Below are 12,205 nucleotides of genomic sequence, written 5' to 3' on the forward strand. Positions count from 1 at the left end.
GCAGATATATTTTATTTATTCTATTTATTCAAGCTTATGCAAATCAGCATAAGGGAGTGACAGTCAGGGCAGGGTCTGCAGTCTGCTCCCAGAAGTAACAGACACAGATATCTCACTTCTGAACAGGACCCAGTCCTTGTGACCTCAGGCAGACTTGCCAAATACAATGTTGCCCAGTTACACTGGAATTTCAGAAAAATAAAATGAACATGAGCATCTCTCAAACAGAGCCTGGATATACTGAACAATGATCCGCTGCTTATCTGAAATTCCAATATAACCGGACATCCTGGGCTTTTATTTGCTAGACCTGGCAACCCTATCTTTGGCAAAAGCTGGGTCCCCCCAGTCTGAGCCCACAGGCAGGCCTCAGGGGCACAGGCGAGCCCCAGACCAGGGCCCTCCACTCGCCAGGAACCTCAGTCGATCCCGGAGGGGTCGCTCGCGCTTGCGCCCCACCCAGGCAGCACGAGTGGCGCCCCGAGAGGCCGAGCCCGGCGCTCCCGCCCTCCGCGTCCCGGCTGCGGGCGCCTCCCCGAGCGGGGCAGGCCCGGCCGGGCGGTTGGCCGGGGTGGAGTCACGCCGCTCCCTCCCACACTGGGTGTTCAGGCGAGGCCAGAAACTCGCGCGCCATGTCGGCTCCGGAGGCGGGGGGTGTTTTCCACAGAGCCCGGGGCAGGACCCTGGACGCGTTCCCCTCAGGTACCGCCGGCCCGTCGCCTGGGGAGGGGTGACCTCGGGGCTGCGGAACCTACCGCCCGGGAACCTTGCGTCAGGGCGCGCGCGCCTCCAGCCGGACCTGTACACGGGCTGTACCGGGGCGCTGGGGACCGCAATAGCGGCCGCACCGCCCGCTAGTCTGGTTTCCAGGGGGGCGCTGGAGAGGCCGCTGTAGGGCGAGGGGTTCGGTCTCGGAACCCCACTTCCCAGAGAGAAGGGACGCCAGAGGAAGGCAGCAGGCACAGCGGGTAGCTGGGCCTTGGACACGGCCCTCAACAAGTCTTGGGCTCAGTTTCCTCGTGTGTAAAACGGGAATAACAACAGGGGGGGCCGGGGGGCCCTCGGCGGATGCTGGGGGGGTTATTTTGTACCCCACAGTCACGGGTCACTTACTACGCGTCACCCGCCAAAATATTAAGTGTTCATCAGAACCGAGCGGCAAGGTTCTGAGGTCCGATCTGAGAACTCTCTGCCTTGGACCTTGGGTTTAGATAATCTGCCCCTTGTGAACCGGGCGTGTTAATCTCACCTGGAGAAGCTTTAGCAGATTAAAAGCATTTCTGTAACCCAAGGTCGGACCCAGGCTGGACGCTAAAGAAGGGGAATTATGGAGCTGTAAGGCACGAGGAAAGTTTGTTGCCAGGTTCCTTTGCCTCTAGGGCTTTGGCTGCCTGGGGGCAAATTCTCTAAGGGGCTTTCACCGGTTTTGTACCTTCTGGGAAGTCACCCCAGATGTCCTGCTGTCTGGCTTGTACACACTTATCTTGCTTCACACTTGCTGCTCTTCCCTTGCCATTTCTCCTGCCACATTGTTTTCTTGAGCAGCATTTTAAAAGGACAAAATCTTTCTGTCCTCCTGGCCATTCAAAGTGTCTGCCTTGGGCCCTGCTCGTCTCTGCTCCCATGGCAAATAGCTGGGCATTAGGGCCTGACTCCTCAACAGTCACACGTGTTTTTAAGTACAGTCACTTTTCAAATAAGATTTTCCCTGACTACCCTGTATCAAGGAGTTTCTCCTGTAATTTCTATCTGAAAACCTTGTTCGTTAACTTTGCATTTCCTGGGAATTGCAAGGGAAGTAGCAAGACTATGAAGAGCATGTGGTGGGTTTTGGAATAGGTAGTCTGCTGTACATACGTCAAACGGCCTTTTTTGCCCAGCATGAGATTTTGAGATTTATCTGCATTAGTATAAGTAGCTTTAGCGTATTCATTTTCCCATGGGGCAATAGCCTGTTGTATGAGTAGATCCTTTATACATTCCCCTGCTGAATATGTGAAATATCTTCCCTTTGCCCCTCCAGAACTGCTCTCTCCCCACCTTGCTCCAGGAGGTCCACCTCTATGACCTACAACCTCCTTGGGGTTCCTTGCCCTCTGGCTTCCTGTTGGGTTCAGCTTGTAACCAGCCTAATGGGTGTGAAGTGAAATCTCTTCATTATGATTTGAATTTTCCCAATGATTAACGATACTGAGCTTCTTTCCATGTGCTTGTTGGTTATTCCTGTAGCTTTGAAGAAATGTTTGCTCAAACACTTTGCCTGTTTTTTTTAATTCCTTTTTTTTGTTGTTGTTTGTTATTTTAAACACTTATTTATGCATACAAGAGCTGGGGTACAGGCCAGAGGTGCAGTGGGGAGGGCATGAGAGTATTCACTGGAGACAAGTGGGGAGTAGAACAGGCAGATCTACTGAAATACAATACTGAGGGGAGCAGCAGGGAGACAGGAGAGGTCTGCTGCACCATGTGGGTCAGCTCCCTGGCTGGGGATCGAACTGGTGCTGCAGTAGCTTCAGATAGCTTCAATAGCTTGATAGTGCTGAGACTGAACCCCTTGCACCACCAGGGAGGCCACTTAGCCTATTTTTTAATTGGGTTATTTGTGTATTTACTTCTGATTGTAAGAGTTATTTATATATTCTGAGTTCAAGTGTGTCATCAAATGTATGCTCTGCGAACATTTCCCCCCGTTCTTTGCATTGGCCTTTCCCTTTCTTGATGACAGAGCATTTGCTGCACCAACGTTTTTAATCTCGAGGATGTCCACTGTATCAAGAACTCTTCAAAAATCACTTGCTGTCCTGTCTGAGAATTCTTCGCCTAAGGCCAGACTGGTTTAGTTTAAGCTCTTCTGTTTAGGTGTATGTCCACAATGAGTGGTGAATCGTGTGATAAGGATCTATTAGAAATTTTCAGTATTTTAAAATTACAGTGGAAGCCTGGCAGATGCCAGTGAATAGAAAAAAAGGGAATTCAAAAAATGGCACATTTTCCCCTTTCACATGATGGAGACTGACTCTAAGCACACCTTCATTTACCAGCCTTCTGAAGTGGGACAAGGACTCGTCTTAACAGGTGTCCCTGGTGGGCTGGCCGGGGGGCCTTTTCCTGACATGAATAGTGCTCCTGGGCCGTCTTTGCCACTTTGGGTTTCTTCCACGGAATGTGAGTTAAAAATCCCTTGGAAAGGAAGCACAGAGCAGAGAATTCTTCTGGGCTTGCACGTTCTTCCTCGTCCAGTCTTTTGCGTCTATGTCCGTCCCCAACTCCTAATTCAATCGTAATTTTACCTGCTCATCTCTGTTGACTCCTGCCAAAGCCTCTTAGTTTTATTAGAAGCAACCTTTTACCTTCATGCTTCTCTGGTTTACACTTTAAATTAAGTGACTTGGAAAGGAGCGCTCGCCTAAACAGTTAGGGGCACCTCCCAGTGGCCTCCAGGTGAGCAGACTCTGAGGGGCAGAGGCAGGGTTGCACTGAGGTGGGAGCCCCCATTTCTGTCCTTCCCAGTGCCTCTAGGGCGCACCCAATGGTGTTGGCAGATCCTCCGAGCTGGACTGAGAGGGGACCTTCAATGAGTGTCTTCCTCACAGAGGACTCGCTGAGGGTGTGATTTTTGTGCAGGATGTGATTCTTTCCTTTGCCAAACTCTCCAGTGAGGAAGGGGCAGTGAAACAGGGCTGGGCAGCTAGACACCCCAGGAGCCAGGGGCTGTGGCATCCACTCAAAGCCAAGTCTGTGTGGAGTCCGACACTCAGGACTTGTCTGTAGAGTGAAAGAAATGCAAGTTCCTGACTAGTTTTGTAAAAAGGAGAGAAATAACCTAGTTACGCCAAAGCCGCAGGCGCTCATTTGTGCATGAAGCCAGCCCTGTCTCAGACGCACCCACACAAGGTGAAGCACTTGGGTGATTTCAGGTCGCGAGTGAGGGAGCTGGAGGCTCAAGAAGAGAGCGTGGTGCCGTGGAACACCTGGACTGTTGAACCAGAGAGTCCCAAAGTGATGACAGTTATTTTGCTCCTTTTTGCTGAAATAAGATTAGTCCCCGGAGAAGATGCGGAGCACTGCCAGAGGCCTCGAGATTGTGATTCATGGTGCAGGCTGCTCCTGTGAGGAGCTGCAAAACTTGCATCTCATTGGCGTTTGCTCTTTAGCCAGAAAGCCTCTGGGCAGCTGTGAAGCTACTACCCAGCTTTGCTGTTTTATAACCAAAACAAAAGCAACGCCCACAAATGTGAAGGAAGGTTGTTAAGACTAAAGCACATAAATATGGAGTATAGACGTCTGCCTCGTCACTGGTTTTGTGCATGGAAACATGCATTTACATGTATATAGAAATATACATATACTGTATATATGCACATATATGTAGTGTGTATGTATATATATATGAAACAGAGAAGCATGAAGGTAAAAAAGGTTGTTTCTAATAAAACTAAGAGGCTTTGGCATAGGTTTAACAAATTACAAGAGCACAGATTATTACAGTATTAGGTATTAATTAATGACATCACTGATACCCATAAGTCTTTTCCTAGCTGGGTGATACAATTGTAATTCATTTGCTTTTGGGGTCCATTTATTATTGTCATTGATTAACTATTAATAGTGAAAGGATCAATGCAATTTCTAATTCTTGGTATATATTAAAAAGTCAGCTTTCATTAGCAATGGACAAATATGCCCAAGAGGTATAATAATAAAAATGAATGAAAGAGAATATATTGGTAGAGACAAATCCAAGAAAACATTTAGTTCACGATACTGAAAGAGGGATTGCAATTAGAGTACCTGTCTTTCAGACAGGATGTTGGCTCATGGGCAGAGTCTCCTAGGAAGGTTTAAAGGTTTTAAAGAATCTTTGAAGGTTTTAAAGATTCTTTTCTGTGTACAGTTGCTTTGCATCTGATGACACTTAAAGAAGGCTCATGGGTCCATAGTTTAATACCTCCCCAAATCTTACCCCTCAATTTTGTTTTTTTGGTTTTTTTTTAAAGATTTATTTATTTATTTATACAAGCACTGGGTACAGTCAGAAGTGCAGGAGGGTGAGAGAATTCACCAGAGCCAGAGCGGGGAGCAGAGCAGAGCAGGCAGGAGGACCGAAGTACACTGCTGAGGGGAGCCACGGACGGCAGGAGAGGTCTGTGCGCCATGTGGGACCCTCCTCCGTGGGCCAGGGAGCAGCCGGGGTTCGAACCGGCGCTGCAGAGGCTATGGGCAGCTTCGCAACCCAGCGCTCAACCGCTGCACCACTGGGGAGGCCCACCCCTCAATTTTGAAAGGCAGTTTTGCTGATTGTGTCTACCAGTCAGTAGAAATTCGGAGGTGGCCAAATCTCACTATTCTGTATACGACGGATGAATCAAGTTTCTTTCTAAAGTCAATTTTGCCCTTAAAATTAATTTTAAAATTTGATTTAGGCTATGGTAACTATTCGGTTGACACTTGGTGATGTAATACATTTGGTAATTGGTTTTATGTTTTTTCCGGTTCATTGTCTGCACAGACGTCATCACACCTCACTGGCTCGGTCTCTGTGAGCTCCCCTGCATCACCGGTGACCTCCCCTGGCGTTGGAGCACCATGGCTGGCTCGCCCTGGCTTAGCCTCTCAGCTCTCCTTAGATCTTGATCAAGTTATTACCCAGGACCTTGCTCCCTCTCCTCTTTGTACCTCTGAGCAAAGCAGAAAGGTCACCCTAGCTGAGGGCTTGTGGTGGCAGACGTGTGCAGGGGCCACGGGCTGATGGGCCAGCTGTGGGTCAAGGATGGACAGTGGTGAACTGGCGAGCACCCATCCCTGTAAGGGGAACCATTGCTCAGCCCCTGCCAGCACATGGCACACTTTAGTTGGGCCTGACATGGCCAGCTTTTCCATGAGAATATCTGGAAAAACAGGTGCATGTGGAAAATACATGAATTTAAAGTGTTGGCAACAACTTCAAACTTTTATAAACATCGCGTGGGCCAAAGAGAACACATTGGCTAACCCCATCACATCTAGAGACCTGGAGTTTGTGACCTCTCAAGACCACCAATTAGCATCCCATGGAAGATGGGTGTTCTGGGCCCTGGCTTATACCCTGAGCCAATCTTGGGCTGTTGGCAGAGACCATGAGCAGCACAGCCTAGTGGGAGAAAGCTCAGGGCTTTCCTGAAATCTTGGACTTAGCAAGAATCTTGACCTGGTTTTAAAAGGCCATTTAAAGGATGATGATTAGATGGTAATGGATAACACCAAGCAGTGTTTAGGACCAAACGTGTGAGCTGGACACAGGCAGGGACTAAAGATGAATAGGAAAATACAAAATATGAACCAAATATATCATCATTAACAACAGCAAATCCTCCAAGACATTATTTCAAGTCAGGGAGACGGACCACTCTGCGTCTTGTTCTTTGCAGCCACACTTGGCTTGTGGTGGGCAACCCCTGAGCGCTTGTAGGCCCCGCAGACCAAATTTGCGTGCACCTCGCCCAGGGATTTGTTAGGCTGCAGACTCGGACTCCGTCGGTCTGGGGTGGGCTTAAGAGTCTGTCTTTCCAGGTTGCTGCTGGTCCAAGGACTTGAGAACTGGGGTGCTAGGATTCCCCCCTTCAATGCAAAAGTGCAGCCTGTCTCCTTGCTTCCCTCTTGTCATCCACGCCTTCTCCATCCGTTTCCATTTCCAGGGAATTCTGCTTCTTTACCGGGGTCGCCAGGTATATACCATTTCATCAGGCACTCTTGTTTTTTTAAGTTCTTTGACTTGTAAATTTTTTTTAAAAATTGGGCCTGTAAGCGTTCTTTTTAATGCTTTGATTGTGTACTGGGATGTGTAGGCGTGGACTCAGTGTATCCAGACTTGCCTTGCTCCAACTGCCACAACAAAGCTTCCAGAGAGTTTGGAGGGAGAAGCGTGATTGAGCGAGGGCCAGTTCTCACCCCGCCCAGGGAGGGTGGCATCATCAGCCTCTGACTCTCGAGGATGTTAGCCAGTGAACACCAGGCCCATGCTCCCCTCGGGTGAAATGATGTATGCAGCTGTTGTCAGGAGTTCATAATATACTTCCATGTAAAAATCTGCCCTTTTGAGAGATGAGGGAGTTATAAATTTACAGAAGATTCCTCCCTCTGGAACTAAGTGTTACAATCCTCAAATATCTCCAATTCAGCCTTGATTAAAATTAAGATGAGATCAAAGACCACAAGCTTCTGTAGCAGGAACTTTAAAGAGGATCCAGGTGCTTTTGAGAACAGTCAACAAATTGCCTTTATGACGCAGGTAAGGGAGACTGAATGTGCATCTGCCAGCAGTCATGCATTTTAGGTTAAATCTATTTATTCTGTACCTTTCATCATAAAAGTGAGAGTCTGCATAAGTTTTTACTAAGTAAACAATTATAATGAAAGATTTATTTTAATACCTCTATGGACTATTGGTTTATTGAGACCATGACTATTTATTGTAGGAAACTGTTAAAAACATTTGCTTTTAAAAATTGTAAATTCTGTTTGTTGTAGAAGGTTGATTTATGCTTCGACCTTGGGGTGACTCTCACCTCCCTGGTCTGGTTCTGATTAATATATCCAGTTTGAACAGCTTTGTAAACTGCCTCAGAATCAGGAACATGGCTAAAAGCATTCACTGGTGTAAAGGTTATTATTCAAGTAACATAAAGAAATGATCCAAACAGTTGACTTTGAAAGAGAAGTTGGAATCTTGGTTTCTTTTAATGGCACCAACCTTCAACTCTTGAATTCTTGCTGACTCTTCCTGACCCTTTACCACTAACTCCTGGTCAGAGTAGATATCCGATGCTATGAAACAGGCTGTCCTAAGACAGGCAGCTTGAGACACAAATATATATCCTCCCAGGGACTGTCAGGGTCCAGTGCTACCTCCCCTGCCTGCTGCTGCAGCATCTCTCTGGAGTGTGGTTCAAGGGGCCTGCTGGGCTATGCTCTCATCTGAAGGTTCAACTGGGGAGCCCTTTAAGCTCACTCACGGGTGTTGGCAGGATTCAGTTCCTCTCAGCGTGCTGCATGGAGGGCCCTGTTGTCCCCAGGCTATTGGCCAGGGCCTCTGCACAGGGCTGGTCTCTGTGTGGCCATGTGAGGGCTCTGAGAGAGAGTAAGCATGTGAGCATGATGAAAGTCATCATTTTCTAGCCTTTCTAGAAAATCATTTCCTCTCCTCTGTAACCACTTTATTGAGGTGTGATTGCCGTGTAAAAAGTTGTCTATATTTAGTGTTAAGTCTGTTAAGTCTACAGAACAATATTATTAGCTATAGACATCTGGCTGTATAGTAGAGCTCCAGAATGGCCTTATCTTGCATAACTGAAACTTTTACAATTTGACATCACTCCCCATGTCCTCTACCTCCAAATCCCTGGCATCCACCGTTCTTTCTGCCCTGTGAGTGTATTTTAGACTCCACATATAAGTGAAATCGTACACTATTTGTTTTTCTGCAACTGCCTTCTCTCAGTTAACATAATGTTTCTCTTAGAAAATGGCAAGATTTCCTTTTTAGGGCTAAATAATATTCCACTGTGTGTATGTGCCACAATTTCTTTATCCATTTTTATGTCAGACATTTAGTATGTTTTCATGCCTCCGTCTAGCTTGATATGTGACGCTATCCCATCACTGTATTCTGCTTCTTAGAAGTAAGTCACTAGGTTTAGTCTACACTCAAGGGGGGTGGGTGGCAGAGGGCTCGCGTAGGACGTGAGCATCACAGCATGGATCTCTGGTGGCATGGCGGCATCCTTCTGCCACTCCACCGGTAAGAGCTCGGTGACTGCAAGTGGAACCTATTGTAGTGCCAGGCCGTGTCCTTAGCAGTGAGATTGTTGTGCCAGGCCCACCGGGCCTCATGCAGATCCAGGGTGGGCTGCTCATGATTTGATTGCACAGCTAACAATCCAAGCTATAGGTCAAGAACTGGCAGATGAACTTGCTCACACAACTTGTTTTGTAAAGTAGGTACAGGTAATTTTGGCTGTTTGTATGGTTGTCTATTTAAGTCCTGAAAAGGGAATTAAGAGGGATGGGTGGCCTTCTAAGATGACAGCGGGCCACTCTAAGATGGCCGAAGCCACATATGGCAGGTGGGACGGTGGCCGTGTAATTTAATAAGATCGTGGCTGACTTATTCTTGTCCATTGATCTCAGCTTTAGTGATACACCTCAGAGATGCCCTCCCTGAGCATCCATCCAAATCAACCAACACGCCCCTCTTAGTCCTCTCCTGGTGCTTAGCACAGCTCTCTCCAGCCATCTCTGCTTATTTCCTCGTTTGCTGCCTGTCTCCGCCATGAGAGCTAAACCCCAGGAGAACTGGGGCCTCATCCCTCTTGGTCCACCTGGGTAATGTCGGCTCCTCCCACAGGGCCCGGCCAACAGCGGCGCTCAGTAAATATTTACTGAATAGATGAATGAATGAACGCACAGACATGGAATGAATCTGTAGGGCTTTTAGGGCATTCAGAAATCTTCAGGACTCCAAAGGCGGTGCCAGTTATTAATGTGTAGGCTGCGCTAACTCACTACAGAGAAGAAAACGACCGTGGGCTGGTTTGTCCCAGCACTGATGGCTGGGGCACCTCACGTCACATGTCGGGCTTCCTCGTCCTCAGGTCGGGGAGCTGTGGAGTGGGGGTGTTCAGACCGCTCTGTTCCCAGTCCCGCTTGGCCAGAGGAGGCTCCCTGCTTTCTCCCTGGGTTGCCACGAGAAGTGTGGGTTGAAGAAAGGATTCGATGGCACAAAAAAGAATAGTCACAAAGCTGTAAAACCACATGACTCCGTGCCCACACCAGCCACTCCGGCTCTGCAGAAGCAGGCGCCGGGGTATCCCCTGGCCGAGGAGGGCGGAGACCCGGCCCTCACAGTCTCGGGCCAGCAGAACCAATGGAGGGGTAGGCTTTTCACTGGGGGACCTGGCCCCCCTTCCGAAGGCCCCCCCTTCCTGCGGCCCCTGTCCTCGCCTCAGCCTCACACCTTGCTTAGGCCCAAGTCAGGCCTTTGAAATGCTAGCATCCTTTTTTCCCCTGCCCCTGTTGACTAGCTCATTTCAAGATTTCATTTCTGGCGCTGCATTTCCCACCAGATAGCCAGAGCATCCAAGCCCCAAGTTTCGTAATTAAAATTCTGCCATAGCCCCCGAAACCGTGCCATTAAGCCTGGCATAAAAGCACTTCACCTCGTAATTTAAATATAATACTTCTGGCAGCTTTCAATCTGGGGCATTTTTAATTCTAATTAAAAAACTATTATTGGACATTAATATCCTCTCTGCAGCCTGTTGTGGGCCTCCGCGCCCCGTTCGGGCCGGCCACCTTGAGCACAAGCAGCCTGGCTGCGTGGCTGCTGCGGCCCACGTGGTCTTTCCTGGCCTTTGGGAATCACCGGGTCCCAGGCATAATTAGTATAAATCAGAATCCTCCAGACTATGACAGGAAAATGGTATGTTTCAACAGCAGCTTATTAAAATGACCTACTTAATTTAAGGAAAATATTGTATCCATTTACCCAGTAACCTGGGATGCTTTTCCTGACACGTTTTATAATATTTCTCTCTCTCTCTCTCTCTCTCTCTCTCTCTCTCTCTCTTTCTCTCTCTCTCTCCCCCCCACCCCCACCCCCCAGAGAAGGAAAGGGAGTGGAAGGGGCCGTTCTACTTCATCCAAGGGGCAGACCCCCAATTTGGGCTGATGAAGGCCTGGGCCACGGGGAACTGCGACAGCGGCGGCGACGAGTGGGGCCAGGAGATCCGGCTGACCGAGCAGGCCGTGCAGGCCGTCAACAGGCTGAACCCCAAGCCCAGATTCTTCGTTCTGTGCGGGGACCTCGTTCACGCCATGCCAGGTAAGTTGGGGACCGGCTCTTGCCACCTTTTCTCCTTCACCCAGTCTCGGGGCGTGGGGGCAGCAAACGTGATTTCTCCCCGAGGAGGACTTGGTCACACGTGGCTCCTTCGCTCACTTCATGCCCCAGCAGTGTCGTCAGACATCAGAAGACGCACACTCGTTTTATCTTTAGAAGTTGGCGAGATTAATCACAGTAATTAGGCAGAGCTGCAGTTCTGACGATGTGAGCTTAATATGAAAAATGGGACAGACTCCTGTGTGCCACTTGCTTCATTTCCAGGGGACAGCCTTGGACGGCTGCCAGATGCCGTGTGTGTAAATGCAGCCGTTTCCCGCTTCTTCCGCCTCTGCTTCTCTGATGTTTCAAATCACACAAATACTGTAACTTTATAACAGTAATTATTTTATTTATGAATTATAATATAGATAACTTTATAGAAGAATTTATTTTATAATAGTAAAATAACTTTTGCTGAATTAAATTTTTTAAAGGTGTATGTAGGAAGTGGGCTTCAGATCTGGCTGGATCTAGGGACTCAGCAGCTGTTATCAAGCCTTGATCTCTCTCCTCAGCCCTGCTTTTCTCTGGGTTGACATCATTCCCATGCAGGCTCTCTCTAGGAAGTGGCTCTTGAGGACTCTGGGTTTATATCCTTCTGTAAAAACCACAGCAGAAAGAAAGCGCCTGCCTTATTCTTGGTAGTCCAGTCTAAGTCCCAGGCCAATGCCCATCTGTTTCACATGGCCCCCTGAAGTCAGGGTGTAGGGTCAGCTCTACTGCAGCCACTGGGTCTCAAGAACAGCATGGTTCCCTAAAGAAAAGTGAGATTACTAGGAATGCAAACATAGCAGATTGCTTCTAAGAACTTGCCAACATTTTTTTTTCCTACTCTGATATTAACCTTGTCTCCCAGGCAAGGATAAAGGCCATGAACAAGTGTAAGCAAGTTAAAGCTGCCCCTGCCTGTCAGGGAGGCAAAGCAGACTCCATTGGCCACCTTTATCTGTGTCCCAGTCTCTGCTTAGTGGAACAGAGATGACCTGGACACCATGCACAAGATACTGCAGGGTCCAAGACATTTGGTTTGGTTCACGTTACCTAGTAGACCAAGCTCATCAATCCTGTTGTGACTTCTGATGCCTTTGGAAGCTGAGAACCTTTATGTAACCCTGGCTGCATGAATTCCCCTCCGCCCGCCCCCAGGCTCATGGTGGGGTAGCCTACCCATCCAGAACAATCCCAGAAGGAAGATGGGAGTGTGGAAACACGACCACCCAGAAGTGCTCTTCCTGAAGCCTGGGGAGAGCCCTCAGACTCCTTGGTTCTCTGTGTCCTCCTATATTA

The 12,205-nt window shown here is 48.4% G+C and overlaps 1 protein-coding gene across 5 annotated transcripts in view; it reads left to right on the forward strand.

Annotated features, from left to right (window-relative positions):
- The first annotated feature begins 527 nt into the window (after nucleotides 1-527).
- The window catches only part of CPPED1 (calcineurin like phosphoesterase domain containing 1), a 57,905-nt gene continuing 46,227 nt past the window's right edge, over nucleotides 528-12,205 (forward strand). The window contains exons 1-3 of one of the 5 annotated variants that reach the window (XM_054693837.1): nucleotides 853-1,019; nucleotides 6,550-7,267; nucleotides 10,640-10,858. In XM_054693837.1, the coding sequence (XP_054549812.1) occupies nucleotides 10,705-10,858 (154 nt within the window). In that variant the 5' untranslated portion in view covers nucleotides 853-1,019; nucleotides 6,550-7,267; nucleotides 10,640-10,704. Of the gene's footprint in view, nucleotides 703-852; nucleotides 1,020-5,315; nucleotides 7,268-10,639; nucleotides 10,859-12,205 lie in introns of those variants that run through there. The other 4 variants (XM_054693835.1, XM_054693833.1, XM_037507579.2 and 1 more) reach the window with 4 other exon arrangements.

Source organism: Talpa occidentalis, unplaced genomic scaffold (assembly GCF_014898055.3).
Source record: "Talpa occidentalis isolate TD23 unplaced genomic scaffold, MPIMG_talOcc4v2.1 talOcc4.12, whole genome shotgun sequence".
Lineage (NCBI taxonomy): Eukaryota > Metazoa > Chordata > Mammalia > Eulipotyphla > Talpidae > Talpa > Talpa occidentalis.